Source organism: Anomaloglossus baeobatrachus, chromosome 2 (assembly GCF_048569485.1).
Source record: "Anomaloglossus baeobatrachus isolate aAnoBae1 chromosome 2, aAnoBae1.hap1, whole genome shotgun sequence".
NCBI classification, from domain to species: Eukaryota; Metazoa; Chordata; class Amphibia; order Anura; family Aromobatidae; genus Anomaloglossus; species Anomaloglossus baeobatrachus.
This window is the reverse complement of record NC_134354.1, coordinates 332,369,543-332,389,623: the sequence shown is the minus strand read 5'-3', so window position 1 is coordinate 332,389,623 and position 20,081 is coordinate 332,369,543. Positions and strand designations below refer to the sequence as shown.

Sequence of the window (20,081 nt, the reverse complement as noted above, 5' to 3'; positions counted from 1 at the left end):
TGGACAGGGAGTCCCTCATCTCACCCCATCTGCAGTTAAAAGTCGAGATAAACCTAAATGAGCGCCGAGTGATTGATTCCCCGGGCACATGCAGTTCAGGTCATGAGAGCTGCAGACATGCCGGGTTGATCTCCGGTGCTCTCACCTGAACTCCGGAGATCAGCCCGGCCTGTCAGCAGCTGTCATGAACTGACTGACTGCAAGCGCCGGGGAATCAGTCACTCGGCGCTCGCTCGCTGTACAGTCTAGGCTGATGCATCAGTGCAAAAAAAAAACAACCAAAAACAAACAACTACACATGTCCGTGCTGACTCCCGTCCGACCGCTGCAGGAGCTGCCGGTAATCAGCTGATGAAGCCTCCTGATGGTATCAGCTGATAGCCGACTGGGCGGTAAAAAGCCGACGTCACTGCGAGACTTGCGATCAGCTGATGCGTCAAGTGACCGCATCAGGTGATCACTGCCAGGTCCTGCAGCTATCGGACGTGCCTGGGAGCCGGCACACAGCCAGAGCGGGGTTGGCGGTATCGGGAAGAGGAGCTGGGAGCAGACATGGCACTGGGAGTCTGCAGACAGGTGAGTATGAGATTTTTCTACTGTTCACTTTTGATTTAGCAGCCGCTTCCACCTCCCGCACGGGAGCGGACATGGCAACGGGCGGGAAATGGAAGCAGCGGTGGCAGTACCGGGAGGATTCACGCTTCTGTGTTTACTAACAGAAGGAATCCTCTTCCTGTACATGTCACTTTACTACTCACCCCTTGCGTTTATAGCTACGTTTTTAGTCATAAAAACGCACTAAAACGCAGCTATATTTGCAATTTGCGGTTTTCATTGCGTTTTTGAACATCTCATTGAACTCAATGGGTGGAAAATGCAGTGAGAAACGCAAAAATAATTGACATGCTGCGTTTTGTGGGCACCACAAAAACGCAGCTAAAAAAAAACGCTGTGTGCAGACAGCAAAAATGAAAACTCAGACTTTGCTGGGGAAGCAAAGTCATGCAGTTTTTTGAGCAAAAACGCACCAGAAAAACGCGCAAAACGCCGTGGAAAAACGCACTGTGTGAACTTACCCTAACTGGCCTAAAAAGAAATGGAGAAACATTTTGTGGACTGATAAAACTAAAAATTTTGTGACCAAGGGCCGCAGACAGTTCTTTAGATGACCCTCAAACTCTGCATTCTAGCCACAGTACACTCTGAAGTCAGTGAAGCATGGTAGTTGCAAGCATCCATGTATGTGCATGTTTCTCTTACTATGGTGCTTGGCCTATTTACCGCATTCCAGGGATCATGGACCAGTTTGCATATATCAAAATACTTGAAGAGGTCATGTTGCCTTAGCAGAAGAGGAAATGCCCTTGAAATGGGTGTTTGCACAAGACAACGACCCTAAACACACCATTAAACGAGCAAAATCTTTGTTCCAGTCCGACAAAATTGAGATTATGGAGTGGCCAGCCCAATCCCCGGACCTTAATCCAATGGGAAAAATGCAGTTTTTGGAGGTAAAGCCAACAAATGCAAATAAATTGTGGGATGTAGTCACAGCATCATGGACTGGAATAAGAGTTGACAGGTGCCAGAAGTTGGTTGACTCTGCTCCTCATCTACTGCATGTTGCACAGTTATAAAAAAACTGTGGTTATACAACTAAATATTAAGTTAGTAATTCACAGAAATGCTAAATCCTAAATAAAAAAAAGATCAGATTTTGAGTATGTGAAGACAAATGCAGACTGCTATTTTTTGATGTTTTCTGTAAAGTAGTTAAAAATTATCTACATTTCTCAGCAGGTTTTGATTTAGAAAACAGTGAGCAACGTTCCCAATGCAGGAAATAGAAGCTATTATAAAGATTTTAGGCTTAAAGGGAACCTGTCAGGTCCAATATTCACCCACAACCACGAGCAGTTCTGGATGTATATTGCTAATCCCTGCCTAACTGTCCTATATACACTAGCATAGATAAAGAGATCTTTAGAAAAAAGATTTCTAAAGATCTTTTATAGTCTGCTACTGAGAGAGGGCACTAGCCCCCTGGGTGTTAGGGGTGCTTCACACACAGCGAGATTGCTGCTGAGATCGCTGCTGAGTCACGTTTTTTGTGACGCAGCAGTGACCTCATTAGCAATCTTGCTGTGTGTGACACTGAGCAGCGATCTGGCCCCTGCTGTGAGATCGCTGCTCGTTACACACAGCCCTGGTTCGTTTTTTTATTGTTGCTCTACCGCTGTGACGCACAGATCGCTGTGTGTGACAGCGAGAGAGCGACGAAATGAAGCGAGCAGGGAGCAGGAGCCGACATCTGGCAGCTGCGGAAAGCTGTAACCAGGGTAAACATCGGGTAACCAAGGTGTGCGCGGCTCCCTGCACATGTAGCTGCAGTACACATCGGGTAATTAACCCGATGTGTACTGTAGCTAGGAGAGCAGGGAGCCAGCGCTAAGCAGTGTGCGCAGCTCCCTGCTCTCTGCACATGTAGCGACGTTATGATCGCTGCTGTGTTGCTGTGTTTGACAGCTAAGCAGCGATCATAACAGCGACATACAAGGTCGCTGTTGCGTCACAGAAAATGGTGACGTAACAGCAACGTCGTTGTCGCTATGTGTGAACCCAGCCTTAGTTCCCCTGGCCTGTCGGCTTCATTAGCATGTTAGTACGCCCCTTTAGCTGTGCTAATGAATGTGTCAGAGGATGATCTCACTCACCTCTCTGCCACCATTGTGTCTGACGCTGGATTTCGGCTTAGTGCGCATGACCTCGGAGTTTGGGTTATGCGCACTACTTCAGTTTGAAGCCAGGACGCGTACACCCGGCTTCATAGTGCGCATGACCCAAACTCCGGAGTCATGCGCACTGAGCCGAAATCCAGTGTTGTCAGCGATAGCGGTGGAGAAGTGAGATCATCCCCTGACGCTGCGTATTCATTAGCATGTTAGCACACATACTAATATGCTAATGGAGCTGACTGGCAAGGGCAAATAATGCCCAGGGGACTAGTCCCTGCACTCATTAGCATACGGTAAAAGATCTTTAGAAATACTTTTTCTAAAATTCTCTTTATCTATACTAGTGTATACAGGGACGGTTAGGCAGAGATTAGCAGTGTGCACCCAGAACTGCTCGTGGTCCGGGGTGTATTGGACCTGACAGGTTCCCTTTAGGTCATGTTTTTGAACACTGCTATTATTTTGAACACAACTGTACACCCAGACTTGTTTTGGTTAGTAGTGTGTTTAAACTACTCTCTTTTTTTTTTTTAAATCAGATCTTTTTTTATTAAATCATTAGGGATCGATACAGAGAGTATTTCACTTTTCATATAACTGATAACAATAAACAACAGATAAACACATGTGATTTATAAATCAGGTTCTTTCTCTGCATGTATGTAAATATAATAATAGAGTTCTCAAATCATAATTATATTATATAGCTTGAGCCTACAAACCTCGTGGCTCTACAAATAAACAAAACTTAAATTATGCAATAATGCCTCATACTAACAGAAGCACCGCCTCCATCAGCCGTGTCGCTCCACATCATATTGCTATACTCTCCCGCCCCTCCCTCTCCGTGCAGTCATCCATGAAACCGTTCCAGTTCTCTCCCACCTCTTCATTCAAAGTCCACTTCGCCACAGAAAAGACTATTTTTAATTCCCTTCCTCACACATGCCATCACTGCAGGCACAACAGTAACCGGTCCAGCATTGCATCCCGAACCAGTGCACTAGAGGGTAGGCCCGGCAACTCCATCCATGGCCGCCAAATGTTGTAAAACTTTTTCAATGTTTTTCTTTTTAAATAAACTCCCCTTTCCAATCTTATGACGTTATTTAATTTGTTTTTGAGCTCTGATAATGTTGGTGGTAGAGGGTCTAACCAGTGATATGCAAGTAGCTTTCTTGCTTGGTACAAGATACGGGCTATTCCCAGAGCTGTTGGAGAATCCGGATCCACTTCTCCTTCCCACAGACTCAACAGGCACAGGCGGGGCGACGGTTGTATTGTGATATGATATATTTGATCTATAAGTCCCAGGGTTTGGTTCCAGAAATCACCAATGTGTCCACACTCCCACATAACATGCATCAAATGGGCATCATCCTGTCCACACCTAACACACTGTGTGTTTGGTCTGAGTCCCATCTTAAATAGTAGACTGGGAGTTTTATATACCCTGTGGATGAGATATATTTGAGACAGCTTTTGGTACTCCGATACCGCCAGTTTAGGAACTTGTTCCAATATATCAGACCACTGGCCTTCCGTCAGGGGACCGACGTCTCGTTCCCATTTGCTTTTAACAATCAATGGATGTGTTTCCAGATGGGCAGGTAGTAATTTTTTATATAATTCCGAAATAAGACCCTTAGAGGACTCAGATGTAAGCAGTCTATGTAATGTTTGATTATGTGTCACTGTCACCGGGTTTGTCCTCCCCTGTCTTTCCAGTGCGTGTCTCAGCTGCAAATACTGATAAAAGAAGACATGCGGAAGGTGAAACTCCGTTCTCAGTTGTTCAAAGCTTTTAAGAGTATTATTTTGTAGTACTTGTGACACTAAATGGATCCCTTAATCCACCCATCCTCTGAACCCTACTAATTTTTTAATTTCTGCCAAGTCGGGGTTCTGCCACAGTGGCCAGAGCTCTGTAGGTCCGCTTATCCCCAAAAGAGACTTACCCCTGTCCCACACCCGGAATATCATAGCCAGTGTGGGATATCGTGCCCCATTTATCTTAGTCCCACATCCAACCGGCAACCTGGGTACTTCCATACTGATCCCTCTCTCACTATATCACCACGGGTATCATACCCTCCTTCTTTGCCCCAACCCCTCAGATGTTGCATTTGGGAGGCTATATAGTATATATATGGGTTTGGTATCGCCAGTCCTCCCTCCTCCTTTCCCCGCTGTAGCACTTCCAGTCGAATCCTAGCTTGCTTTTTCTTCCAAATAAGTTCCCGGAATATTGTATTAATTTTTACAAAAAATTCCCTACATATCCACACTGGAGAATTATGTATAAGGTATAGTAATTGTGGCATCATTACCATTTTAATTAAATTGGATCTGCCGATATTTGATAGCGGCAAACGGCACCAGGTATGCACTTTTGCTCTGAATCGCTGTAACAGGGGTTCCAGATTTAGGGCCTGGAAATCCTTCGGGATTTGGCTGACAATTACTCCCAGATATTTAAACTCCCAGACCACAGGAACTGGAATCTGTAAGTCCGAAAAGTCCCCCGGAAGGGGGTCCAACGGCATTAAAGCCGACTTGGACCAGTTGATTCGTAGACCAGACCTCTGCCCAAATCCCAAATGATATTCATTGCCGGCAAAATCGAGGAACGTACCCTGTCTAAATATAAGAGTAGATCGTCTGCGTATAATGATATCTTTTGTTCCACGGCTGCACACCGAAATCCCTCTACCTCCCTGGATTTCCGTATTGCCACTGCCAACGGCTCCACTGCAGTCGCGAATAGCAACGGTGAAAGCGGGCACCCCTGTCTAGTACCTCTTCCAAGAGGAAAAGACTTGGAGATCCTGCCATTAACTCTAACCTTCGCCACCGGTGAGTCATATAGCAGTTTTACCCAATTTATGAATCTATGTCCAAAGCCCATTTTCCGAAGTACAGCCCACATATATTCCCATTCAAGGCTGTCGAACGCCTTAGCGGCGTCTAAAGACAAAATTGCCCTTTCCCCCAGTTCCTCAGAACTATGTTGAATTCCCAAATATAATTTCCTGAGATTCATAGATGTGGCTCTGCATGGAATGAATCCTGTCTGATCACTCTGCACTATAGATGAGATGAATCGGGACATGCTATTGGCGAGCACCTTGGCCAGCAATTTAATGTCTGTTTGTAGGAGAGAGATTGGGTGATACGAATCCGGGATCTCTGGATCTTTTCCGGGTTTTAATATTAAGACTATTAAGGCTTCCCTCATAGAGGGTGGGAGGACCCTCTGTCTTTCAGATTCTTCAAATACCTTAAGTAGTTTGGGTAGCAGTAAGGGTGCATACGTTTTATAAAACTCTCCAGCAAGGCCATCCGTTCCCGGAGCTTTTTCATTTTGTGTCTGGCCAAGCGCTTCCTCCAGTTCTTCCAATGAGATGTCCCGGTCCAGCAATTCCCTGTTTACATCACTCAGTGTAGGAAGAGAGAGAGCATCCAAATACTGCTCAATCTCAGTCTCCGTGAGGTCACAGTCTGATGTGTATAGCCGCATATAATACCTGTTTATTTCTCTTATTATATCCTCGCTTGCTGTTACAAAGTCACCTGATTCTGTCTTTAACCTATTTATATAAGAAGATCCTTCCTGTGCTCTAATGACTGTGGCCAGTAGGTGCCCCACGCCCTCCCCCGCCATAAAATAATTTTGTTTAAGGAAATAGCGTTTATTTTCTGCCACCGACATGAGATTTTCTTTGAGTGACATCTGTGCCTTCTCTAGAGTGTTTTTAGTTTCTACTGTCGGGTTGAGCACCACCGCAGCCTCCGCATCAGATACCTCCTGAATCAGACTCTGGGTGTAACATTTGGTTTGATTTTTGCGTATGCATATTTCTCTAAATATATATGCCCCTTACCACAGCTTTCAAAGAGTCCCAAACTATGTGTGGCGGTGCAGAGCACTCATTAAGATGAAAGTATTCTAGAATGTTATCATATAAAGATCCCCCAATAAGCTGGATCCAGAAGGGATTACGTTTCCAGATAGGCCTGGGCAGAGCGAGGGGGTTTCCCCATGCAAGAGTAACATGTAATGGTGAGTGATCAGATACACTTCTAGGTAGGTAGGCCACCTTTTGTGTATATGAGGCCCATAAGTGTGTTTCCAATAGCCAGGTCTATCCGTGACATGGTGTGGTGGGAGCTAGAGTAACAGGAGAATTGTTTGGTTGTGGGGTGTTGGGCACGCCAAAGATCTACAAAACCCAGCTCTATTAGCATTCTAGCAAATGAAGTCGGGGCGGCGTTCTCCGATATGTTTCCCGAGTGTAATTTATCTAGATAGGGGATTTTAATAATTACTTACATCCCTATCAGAAGCGTCGGCGCAGATGGAAGGGAATCCAAAATAGACAATATCCTTTTTACCGGTTCGACTGAATATGGTGGAGGGATATATATCGCAACCAGAATAAATTGTATACCATACAGCGTGCAAAGCAAACAGACAAATCTGCCCCCCGGGTCAATCACTGATTTGGTACATGAGAACGGGATGGATTTGTGCACCAACACACTCACACCCCGTGCATGGGTTGAGTATGTGGAATGATATTCATGCGCGATCCATCCCCTCCTCAGCCAATGAACATTATCCCTGACCATATGGGTCTCGGATAGACATAAAATAGCCGGGAAACGTTTCTGTAGGTGAGTAAATATAGCACATCTTTTGTTCGCATCTCCGAGCCCTCTAACATTCCACGCTACAATATTTAAGGATGTCGCCATAAGCGTAGACTAAGATATGATCCTGACGGATACTTCATACCTGGTGGAGAGAGGCGTTCTCCACCGATTCTCAAAAACATTAGGTTGAGCGACACGACTGAGGCACACCACGCTTCCCAAACAGATTGCATCATACAACAGTAAACAAGAAAAACAAGGAGAGAGATAGGGCTCCGCACACCAGTGCGCAGTGCCCCTGCCCTCAAAATCAAGTGTATCTTAAACATTTCTCCCAAATAGAGAGAATCAGGGCTAAAAACACGCCCCAAGTCCATGCAGGGAGGGGGGTCCACAACTCGCTAGTGCAGCGTGTGTCCACAATGAACCGGCCGTCTCCCGTCCTGGATCCTAGATGAATTTAACTGTAATGAGCTCACCAGCATAGTGTCCCAAACAAAAACAACGCCTGGCGGCAGAAAGGGAAATCTCAGGTATTCTTCCTCCTCAGGGACCTCTCATTGATATCCAGCCAAGACAGCGCCGCCCCAGCCGTATCAAAAAAATGAGCCTCTCCGTTCGCAGCAATCCGCAGCTTAGCAGGGTACATCATGGAGTATGGCACGTGTAGGTTGCGCAGGCGTTTTTTGATCTCAATAAATTGCGCTCTTTTACGTTGCACTTCCATGGAGAAATCAGGAAATATTGATATCTTCCTCCCATCAATTGCAAGTTCTTTGATATCTCTGGCTCTGCGCAGGATAGTGTCCCTATCTTTATAGTGCAGTAGTTTAATCAGAATAGGACGTGGGGGTGCTCCCGGCTGTGGGGCACGCGCAGAGACCCTGTGCGCCCTTTCAATGGTGAAGAAAGGGGACAGTATGTCTTTTCCCATGGTGTCTTTAAGCCATTTTTCAAAGAAATTCAATGGGTCATTGCCCTCCATCCTCTCTGGGACCCCCACCAGTCTCAAATTACTTCTGCGGGAGCGGTTCTCCAAATCATCCACCTTGTTTAGCAGTGTGGAAATATTTTGCGTGGCCTTTCCCAGCTCTCGTGACATTGGTGGTAATTTATCCTCTGTTGTACTCACTCGTTCCTCCAGCTCCCCCATTCTGACAGTCACCCCCTGCAGCTCGCGTTTAAGACAGGCCATATCTGAGGTGACAGTTTCCCATCTGGCTGCTTAGAGTGGCCAATGTGGTATTGCAAGAGTTAATTGCTGCCAGAAGGTCTCTCAGTATGGCCTCAGTGAAGATAGGTGTTGTTTGCTCCACATCTCCCCCTCCTCCCTCTGCCAGCGCAGGCCTCTGTGTCTGCATATCTTGTGCTGCTGAACATGTAGGGCCCAGGGTACTCACAGTCTCGCCGTCGGGTATGTTTTCTCCCTGCTCCAGGGCCCATTCAGCGCTGCCATCGGGTGCCTTGTTGGAGGTAGGCTCTGTGCCAGAGGCCACTCTGGCAAACCGCTCCAGCCTGCCTGCTACTCCCCCTGCTCCACCGCGGCATGGTGTGGACGCCGGTGGAGCCATATTGGATTCTTCAGAGGCGCGCTCCTGCGCGTCTGTCCTTTTTATTGCTGCTGTGGGTCGGCATATCCTGGCGGTGCTCGCTTCCCCGGGTGTTATAAGTAGCATTGCAGCCCTCCAGGGTCGGTAGTGCCTGTCAGCAAGGCCGGTGTGCAGGATGATTCAGGATCCAGGCAGGAGCTCACCCACGCTGCGTCCTCTCTACATGAGGTCCAGGCCACGCCCCCAAACTACTCTTTCTACATTTTTCATTTATCTCACGAACTTTCCATTGAATAGAATTTAACATTACAAATAATTGTAGGTCTATTTATTCACCCATTCAATATTGTGCCTGCATGCCTGCAAGTAATGGCACTGACCTACAGTACCAGGCACAGCCAACAATATGAGCTAGTTGCAACTTCTGTGTAAAACACCAAAATGCAAAATACCATATTCTATGTTAATTTCAATAAAATGTGCAATGGGCTCTAAATATGTAAATTAGCTCTCACAGAACAAAAGAGACCAACTCATTAACAACCTAGGAGAGGTAGCTATTCAACAAAGAAAACATCCAACCCTTTAATGAGCTTCCCAGTTTGATCTCTCCTAGATGATACGTGTAAGTTAACTCCTTCTCATTCTGTGAGAGATAATATGCATACTTATCTGTCATGGAGCATTGTCTATAATACGCCAAACTTAGCTGGTCTCTATAACCCCTTCTTGCTGTATTCAAGTTTTGTTTTTTTTCTTCCATCATAACTAGAGATGAGCAGACCCGATCTTTACAGTTTGGTGTTTGTACCGAACACAGACTTTGCAAAAAATAAATTCGTGTTAGAGTTTGGGTGCTTTACGTATGCTGAGCACTAGCATCGCTGTCCTTGGGTACGCTCAGTGCTCGACCCAGTGCGAGCCACTTGTAGTGTTTGAATGGTTTGCACTGGGCGTAAAATCAGCGTTATCGGATTTAGTGTGTACCAAAAAAAAAAATACCGCCCCGAAAGTAGTCTGTTTATGGCTGGCTGAATGAGGGAAGAGAGCTAAATTGCCCAATCAGTGACTTCCTGTGAGGTTCAGGTTAAGTTTGGATGAACGAACAGAATCTGTACTTCCATGGGTCCGCTCATCTCAAATCATAACTATTTAATATTTGTCAACATATTAACATGATATAATGGCGCTTTGTAAGTGGGCACCTGGCAGCTGGAAAATGACTACTATGGAAGGCTTGGCCCCTGCTACTCCACTTTCCAAACCCCAGGGGTTGCCCGATTCTTCAACTTTTAATCCCTGTACAGGGATCTGGACTTAAACAGGGGCCTCTGGAAAAGGGCTACGGAATAACCTGGTATTCGATGGTACAAACTGTCAGAAGAGGGCAGGAAAAGTACAAAATCAGAATACATAATATAGTCAGAGACACAAGCCGAGGTCAAAATAAGGAACAATAATACCACAAGAAGCTAAATAAACAAGACTCAACCATAGGAGCCAAAAACTGCTGGAAGTTTAAGTAGGGTGTGGTGCTTTGTAATTGGCTGGAGTAGGGAGCTGCTAATGCCAGCTGGACAGCGCGCGCGCGCGCACACACACACACACACACACCCACACACCCACACACACACACACACACAGTCAGACAGGAAAGCTCTACAGGTACCTAATCTATATGGTTGGACAGAGCCTGTGCCATCCAAAGCCTCTGAGTGCAATATCATCCTATCACCAGTGCCACCTGCAGAATGAATACAGCAGCACCTGGTGACAGAAGCACACATCACATGAGCAGGTCCTGGTAGAGATGTGACATGAATACTTGTTTTTTTGTGTGAGGTGTTGTAGTTTTGAACATAATTCATTTCATAAATAATGTACTGGAAAATGTATCAAAAAATAATCTATGTGCAGTAAAAGCAGTAAAGACAATTCCACCTAAGTTTTTTTTTTTCTGGGAGCATTCATTATGTAGTAGAAATGATTTGGCAATATGATGCTTCTGCGGCAAGCTGATACCAATTTAGGGGAGATACGATGAATTGAGCGTATTATAATTTGAGATAGAGGGGTGGGACACCGACTGATGACAATTCTCATCTCTATATTTTTGCGGCTTTATGATGTTTATTGTACAGGTTAAATAATATTTTTTAAAACACTAGACCATTACAGATGCATGGACACTAAATATTTAATTTTTTAACACTTTAAGTTAACATTATCCCTGAAAAATAAGATACCAAATAGCCAATATTTGCCTAAAATAATTTTTTTTTATTTTCATCAGTAAAATTCAGATTAAGACAAACTGATATACAGACGCAGATGCTATCCAAGTATACATATATATACATACATATTAAGAAAAAAAAAATCCAGTTGTCCCTTGCAAAGTCAAACATATGCTACATATATATACATATTGTATCTCTCAGAACACATTTCTAAAGCACATTAATGGTTTATATAGTAAGGCGTAGTGTATTATTTATATTAAATCAGGTGTATAAAAAAAGAATTTTCATGGCTTCCTGACCTCAAAATCTACCGCTTATAATCTGCTTAAAATGTATGCCATTAGCATCAGTGTGAGAAAAGTGGTTATCATTTCTTAAACCTTTATTAGTGTAGACCGTATTAATGTCACAGTGAGTTACTGGAAATACTGGCTCCATGGTCATGTAGAAGTTTAAACCTCCATGATCTGCTTGCTATACATGGGACTAAGTGTCTGGCAGACTGAAGACCTAATATTAGTCAATCGTGCAATACTCGCCCTGATTACATTTAAAACACAAACTAAACCACTCATCCCTGAGAGATACCTTGTATCCATTGGAAGACCTGTACACACAGGTAAGAAAACTCATCAGTCCATCAGATTCTAAATACAGAAAGTACTGAAGATAAATCCCCTCACGGCCAGCCCCAGACTCCTGGACAGCAAAATTAAGGCACCGGGAGCTCACGTGATGATTGGAAGAAACGTCCTTGATGTCACAAGGAAAAATACTGGAAGCGCAGCACTAATTGATATGGAGAACCACGGCTCTACTTCCAAGACAAGTCCTTACACCATAGGAATAAATGGCCTGATTAAACTGGGAAATCACAAGCTACACAGTAATACGATACAAAACCACCCCAACCTATATAGGTGCGGACTGAGGTCAATCAGAGGGAAGACAAGCTTGTGACTGGCACGGCTTCCTATGCAAGTGCTTCTGGCCTAAAATTCTTCTTCGCTATATTATGGCCGATGAAATCTGTAAACAAAAGTAAAAAATAAAATTGAGAAATCACGTTTAGCGGATTATATTTTTGCTAATGTTACTATTTTCTTTTCATGATACAATCATAGAAACCACCATAATTAGAATAAGTTGTTTTGCTTGCTCTAATTTGTCACCTTTTCACAAATGAAGGACTCAATTTTCCCACAATACAAATGTAGAACATTATAGGGATGTGGCAATTAATATAAATCAGAATTTACAATCTCATTTTCCATAAACTATATAAATCAAAAGAAAAAAAACAAAACAAAACAAAAAAACACAACACTGACCATTCAGTAACATTTTAATATCCTCATTTATTGCCTTTTCAATAATGAGTACTACTCTATGTGGGGTCGGTGAGCCAGAAAAATGGCTTAAATCAGCACAAAAGACCAGTATAGGCTTGATGCGCTGGGGTAGGAGAGCTGTGATCCACATAGTGCATGTAATCAAAGAAATCCAAGGAATATACCCAGCATATATGGCTTTAATCTTGTACGTTTATTATTACTTCATATGTAAATCCACATAAACCATATGCATGCAGTTGCAATGATTTAAAAATCAATTAAGGACTTATTCTAAGTATGGATTGGACTGAGCGCCTCGCCTCATAGGTGAGCTGAATTATATGTTTCCCTTGCTACATTGTGTATTCAATGTGTGTAGAAACAATGGTTAACCCTTATACTGTATGTATGTATGTATGTATGTATGTATGTAATATGACAGGACTTTAAATAATTGTCACTATTATTCCTGCAGCTTTTAATTTAAGGCCCAAAAATGATGCAATACTTGGGCAGCAGAGGAAAAGTGTTGATTCCTGATTGTGTGTGCAGGAAAGGTAACTGCAAGTGGGATCACTGACAAGGTGGATGATATGGTTAAAATATATATCGTTATAATTCCACCATGATTGTGTGTTGGCCTAGCCATAGCTTTTATAGATAAGTAATAGCGGTCATCTTGCAGTACCCATAAATAATATAAACATTTGAGGGAAGTTATCATAATGCAGACCGGATTAATATCGCTCATATTACAAGAGGAATGCTAATGTATAGGAATGCTCATTGCTTTGTGTAAAATGAAATATTGCTATATTTCCACACGGACAACGGAACTTGATATTACCTATGACCATTCCTGAATATTTAAATGCCACATCTCAATTATTAGGCTGCTGCCTCAACCCTAAAGTGGATCGCCTCTAGTAATATATAGGATTGTATGATATAATCAAGGATGGGATCAATATTCGTATTCTGATAAAATCCCCTATTAAATATACAGTGTATCTACAAGTAGAAGACTGATTAGTAGTTCTTGCATGATAGTATGTGGATACAATCACTTCCATAGGGTATCCACGCTTTCTGAATCTATTTTTAAATTTCTCCGCTTTCATCTCAAAATCTGATAGTGTGGAGCAGTTACATATAACTGAGGCATTGTCCCTTAGATATTCCTTTCTTCATGGATTGAAGGTGGTGACTTCCATTCCAGCAAGTGGTTAGTTGCGGTCGGCTTCCTAACAATGGTAGTCAAAAAATGACCAGTTTCATATTTGATGATACATACATCCAAAAAGGAGCTCTTACATGCATCAGTGCCTGAGGTTAGAACTAAACCAATATCATTCTTATTTAAAGATGTAAAAAAAAATAAAAATCACGAGTTGTTCTGTTCCTGTCCCCAGAATGAATACATCATCTATAAAACATAGCCATATGGTTACGTGAGACATGGTTTTCATTGAGCTCACTGAAAACTATGGTTTCCTCACATCAGCCTAGGAAGTGGATAGCATACGACACGTAGGAGCACACAGACTCCCAATTGCTGTCCCCTTGAGCAGGTGGAATTACTTGCCATCAAATAAAAAAAGAATAGTGCAAAAGGATGGATTCAACGAGGTCCAGTATAAAGGCATTGTGTCTTCACAAGTGTAAACCCCGAGCATCCAAGAAATACTTGACAACTCCCTACATTTATTACGATTGGGCCAAATTCCTGAAACAGACCTATGTAACTTTCTTGTAAACACTGCCAAATAATTTATCCAATCACAGATCTTAAATCTTGCTATTAGACAAATCCGTGGACAACATTTTAATGTCATACTGGGTTAATGTCTTCGTACATAAATTAATGACCTTGAGAACATCCCCCAAATACCTCACCCTTCCTCTGAGAAACTAAACTGAGGATAATCCATAATCAATAAAATGGCAACTGATCCAATTCCCATCTACTAGGTGCATGTGAATGTCTGTTCATATATTGATGGGGTTTTTTTTGGCACAGTTCTTTTGCCATCCCCATTCTAATCCTTACGCTCTCAAAGCATATAATGGGCAGTAGGTGGTCCTTGGGATAGCTGCAAGTGACTAGTACCTATGGTCACCTTACCCTCTGACCCTCTGTAGTCTCCAATGATCTCAGAGGGATGAGGCAAAAACTCTTGTTCATGTTATTAAATTCCCTTACTCAGCAGACTAAAGTAGGATAAGTGGTTGACAAATTACGAGCATAGTAATGGGGACCAGTGTGAAAATTGCAAAATCTTTTTTTATTTACAGTTAACAATTTAATAATATTTTCAGAACCTAACAAAAAAAAATTCTGATCCTAGCTATACTCACCTATCTGAATTCACCAAGATCCAGTGAAGACAAATCTGTGGTCTGCACTGACACACAAAGAAGAGACGTCACCGCTCCATTGATTGATTGATCCTGTGATTGGCTGCAGCAGTCAGGCAGCTTGAGTAGTGTGCCACTGGATGTTATTTTGAAGCCTTACTCACTCCTTCACTTTTGTATGTAAACACTTACTTTATCTGTATTTGTTATATGTTTACCTCAATCTTCATTTTTTTCCTTATTTTCTGCTGATTATTTTAGGGCATTCAGAAACATTTACTAGCTCTCCATGGATGTATAATCTTTTTATTACAATATATTCAACTTAAAATGGCAATCTGGAACAATATTGTAACTCAATGAAAACACTATATATGGGTTCATAAAAATTAAAATTTCTTAAATCCCAATCAATAGTGGAATATTCGGTAGCGAAAGAAGCCCAGTAATGTATAGACAGCTGAGTAGATCACATTGGAGAGGTTTGTAGTAGGACATTTGTGCTGCAGCCAGTTGTGCAGCAATCAGACTCTGGCTTGTGAGGAAAGGAAGAGGGAAGGCATGGACAACTTCTAGGGACAAGGAATTTGGATCTATGTTATTATGGGCAGCAATAAGGATACATTAAAGAGATATGAAACGTAGTGTTAGAAAAATCAGTGTGTTTGAATCCAAACTGGAAAAATAATGATTTACATGGGGGCATACAAGGCAACGTTAAAGAAAAAGCTTATTATAAAATTTATACCAGATGGTATTTCGCTCTGGACAAAGTAGCTAAAATATTCCCAAGCCAAAAACCAACATGCTGGAGAGGTTGCGATACAAAAGGTGACATTGTTCATATTTTTTGGAGCTGTCCTGGAATCAGAAGCTTATGGCAGAAAGTGTCTAAAATAATAAATCTGATAATACACTCAAAAATAAGTCTAACCCCACAATTAGCCCTCTTATCAATAGATTCGGATACAATAAACATAAAATACAGGGCCATCGTAATTCATATCCTTCTAGTTACCAAAATCGAATTGGCGGCACGTTGGAAATCCAATAAAATTAAAAATATTTACGATCTAATAGAAAAAATATCCCTTCATAAGTTCTATGAAGAGAAGCATGCTCTGATTAATAACTCTTGGAACAGATTTCATAAAAATGGGACCCATGGACTGACTTTATTAACAACAATACATAAAATTTTAAATCTAATCTAGATCTAATTCTTGTATAAACGTAATACACGATACTTATTCAATTAGTTTAATAAGAAAATTGTTTGTTTACATTCATCTCCTGACATATTTTATTTGAAAATCATACTTTGTAAATTTTTAATCCGACTGTATGTCATAGTTTTTACCAATGTTATTTGTTTTGTTTCTCCTTTTGTATATGTCTACTGTATATTATTTGTTTGATATAGCATGAAGTAATGCTATACAGCACTTTGTTTTATTGTTTTTGTTAGAACTGTTTTATGTATAAACTTTGAAAACCTAATAAAAAATTATTGAATCATAAAGAAAAAGATCCACCACTCATACGAGTCCATAAAAATGACAGTGACCTTGGTTGGTTAGTCTTACAGAGGCACAGGCAAGTTCACGCTTGGTGGCCTGTGATGTCATTTTAGAAGATATATTTTTTGAAACTCCCTTTGAAAATTACAGATTTTTACTGCAACTGATGAACCAACTAAAGTCATGGCAAAGAGGAAAACGAGGATTAAAGTTCTTTAGCAGTTCTGGTTTTATGTCACTGCTGGACTCACCGTGTATAGTGTTTGCTTTCGTCATGCACAGCCATCTCAGTGCTTTTAAAGTCATTGAGCTCCTTACGGATTGCTGCCTGTAAGAGAAAAATGTGACAGATGTATAAGCCTGACATAGTAGCGAATAAGAGATGACTGTCCAGACAGTTTCAATGGTCTCATTAGTAAAGCAGAAAATGTAAAAAGATACACATCTGATTTAATGGGGCAGTAGATATTATGATCCCAAAAGATAGGTTTTGTTGCAAATTATTGGACGCCATGGGCAAAATTCATCAAAGTTTTCACACAAGAATTCAGGGGTAAAATTTAGGTGCATCTCAGCACGGTGCATCCATTTTGACACCTTTGAAATTTTCACTAATGAGTAGAGGTGGGACAGGACACCACAGCTCATCTAATTCACCACTAGCTGTGGTTTTCACTATGCCAGAAATCTTGGGTTATGAAGGGTTTATCTTTATACTGTATTTTCTTGGAGAAGTAGAGTAGACCGAAAAATATGATTTTTGCTTTTTCAATTTTTTTTTTTTTTGCTTTCTGGCATTTTTATACGTGTTAAATAATTTTATACTTTGATAAATTAGAATTTTATGTAAACAATGATCGCAAATCATTTTACTTTTTATATATAGGAATTCCCTTAGGGAATTTGAATCTGTGATTGTTTGATCACTTGTTCTATATACTGAAATCCCTTCATATTAAATTATATAGTGTAAATAACGGTGTCCCAAGAAGCCTAGCTGAGCTTCACAGCAGGGCAAAGATGGCACCACTGGGTGCTTTCAGAAAGCCCTTCACTGCCATGGCAGCCCATCAGCACCCTGCTCAAGACGTTTTTAACACCGTAGGCATTCGGTGGAAGCTTCGGAGCCTATAACTGGCATCCGACTTGTAACAAACATGCAAGTCACACGTTAGGAAGGGAGATCAAGGGGCTGTTCTATTTAACCAATATATTAGACCAAAGGCTTGAGCTAACTGAAAATAAATGCAGACCAGCCCTGCCTTCTGCTGCTCCCAGCTAGTGTTTGGTGACAGGCTGTAGTGGGAATGTCAGGTGGACAGCTCATCACCACTGCAGCCAATCACTGTACTGAGTGATCTTGTGCCATCTACATCAGTAGTGAAGTTTCCATCATCAGAAGCTGAAAAGATAACGGTACACATTTTTATCATGCAGTTACAAATTTCACTGGGTAGCATTTTGCAGTTATAACAACCCTGATAATTCAGACACTTAATAATACCTTGTCAGCGGGGGTCAGCTTGGTCCAGGGTTTATCAGCTCTCCGGTCATATTCGTGAGCATCCGTCACTTCCACATACTCATTAAATCTAAGAATCTTCCGCTCCAACAACTCGGCCACTGTAGGCCTTAGACTAAGCTGCACACAAGAAGAGAAGATAGAAGATGAAGACAGAACTTTTCTGTTATGGAAAATGATAGAATTAGACGGTCCTAAAACAGATTTTTTTTTTTTAAATAAGCATACGGTAGCTGGGTTTTTCCCCCCAAAAATAATGGATGTTTATTGATATTTAGGCAAATACCTTGCGGGTCAGTCGTCTCTTGATTTCCCGTCTCTCTGCAAGCCGGTCAGCTTCATTCTTTACTACAAGTAAGATATACAGAAGAATGTCATGTAATAATATAAAAAGCCTCTGGAATGTGTTTCTTCTGCAAACACTTACCCATCCCACATCAGGATTGTTTAGATAAGAACTAACTTGATCCTCCCTTCTTAGATTTTCTCAGCCCCTTGCTACTTTTTCTAGGTCTTACCTCATGGGAAGCTCCACCAGGCAAGTTTTGAACATATGGAATTTTGTAATATGATTAAAATATGCAATCTTTTATAACATGAAACCTTTCATTTTCTAGGCATTTTGAAGGCTGATAGCAAAAATTTTAAGCAGCTCGTTTGTAGTAGCCTAGATTAACTTCCCACAGATTCTGCTATTAGCTGGGTTCGCGTTGACCCCATTTCTACAATCAGGATTTTGTGTGGATTCTGCACTGTAATCTGCACCCAACGCACATGAATGGGGTGGTTTCCGCAATACCTTTCAAATGTTCTAGAACAGTTATATGTGTCAACTGTCTACTAATTCCTGGACAGTCTTTATACAAAGGGGACAATTTTTTATCCTGTCCTTCAAAAAATAAAATAAAAATCATACCTAGATTTTTTTTAGCTAGAGAAACCCGTGCAGAATACTACGAGCATAACTAGCATTTTACAGTTCCCAGTGATTGCAGCTAATGGGTTTATAAACACAATTATGGGTTGCAGACATCACTTTGAAAAACCATAATGACTCTCAGATTTGTGTCCGATAATATATATGGCATGAGGACAGACATTTTTTTTGACATGCTGTTCAAAAAAAAAAAAAAAAAATTAAAACAATATCAAGTTGGCAATCCCTGTAAACATCTGCAGAAGAAAACTAGAATGTTGTCCTCAGATTATCTAGTAAATACTTGTTGAATTTCCCTGTGGAAAATCCATCAGGATAACATACACTACATTTATAACTAGCCAGCTCCTTGTCCCTCTGTTCTCTTACAGTTCCTTCAGCACCACATACAGATTAGATCCTGTTCTTACTTTGCAGAATGTTCCTCTGCTCCAGCTCCTCTGCGGTGGGTCTCTGGCTTAATCTTCGGTTTAGTTGAGAACCAATCTGCTCCCGTATTTGATTCCACTCTTCTCGGCTTCGGTGAGGTAACTCTGCGTCTTGTTCCTGAGAATCTGACTTTCCACCTAATTTCATGGCTAGAGTATCCTTTCTTTTTACTTTATTGGCCAGGGCGCCTACACAAAAAATGTCATACAATTAAGTCCAGCTTTGACAATCTGTGAGGGAAGAAGCAAGAAACATTTACACATTCAACATGGCTGATCAGGTAACGCAAGCCCCAGAAACTTAGCTTAATTTGTGTCAACAATCTGTTTAACATGTTGTGCACCACAATTACCAACACACACACACACACACACTTTTCAGAATCCTTGAAGCACTCTGATAGGTGTGGTACATTTTAAGGCTGTCCAGTTTGCACTTTCTAAAGGTGAGACAGTTTTAACAAATCTGCCTAATTACCTCTTCTATTAATTTTAGGGTGCTATTAAACCCTCCAAGCATCAAGCACTATGAGCTACAAGACTGCCGTGACTCAGAAAAAGACAGTGGGATGGAAACATCCATGAGTAGCTGAGAGAAGGATAACCCTTGGAATAGTCAGATTAGGAATTAGATTTCTGTAATATGACTGTCTTGGAGAAAGATAGTTATTCCTGTGTGGCCTTTTCAGTAAGCATTTAACCCCTTCACCACCTGGGCGATTTTCCGTTTTTTCACCCCTTCTTACAAGAGCCATGACTTTTTTTTTTTCCATTAATGATGGCTTTTTTTTTGGCAGA

General features: G+C 41.7%; 1 protein-coding gene across 4 annotated transcripts in view; it reads right to left on the bottom strand.

The window, feature by feature from the left end:
- Nucleotides 1–11,198: 11,198 nt before the first annotated feature.
- Nucleotides 11,199–20,081, bottom strand: part of PHACTR4 (phosphatase and actin regulator 4) — a 133,291-nt gene continuing 124,408 nt past the window's right edge. For all 4 annotated transcript variants that reach the window (XM_075335926.1, XM_075335927.1, XM_075335929.1 and 1 more), the window contains 5 exons: nt 19,266–19,472; nt 18,205–18,266; nt 17,901–18,038; nt 16,648–16,724; nt 11,199–12,213 (listed from right to left, as the gene is read on the bottom strand). In XM_075335926.1, the coding sequence (XP_075192041.1) occupies nt 12,198–12,213; nt 16,648–16,724; nt 17,901–18,038; nt 18,205–18,266; nt 19,266–19,472 (500 nt within the window). In that variant the 3' untranslated portion in view covers nt 11,199–12,197. The remainder of the gene's footprint in view (nt 12,214–16,647; nt 16,725–17,900; nt 18,039–18,204; nt 18,267–19,265; nt 19,473–20,081) is intronic.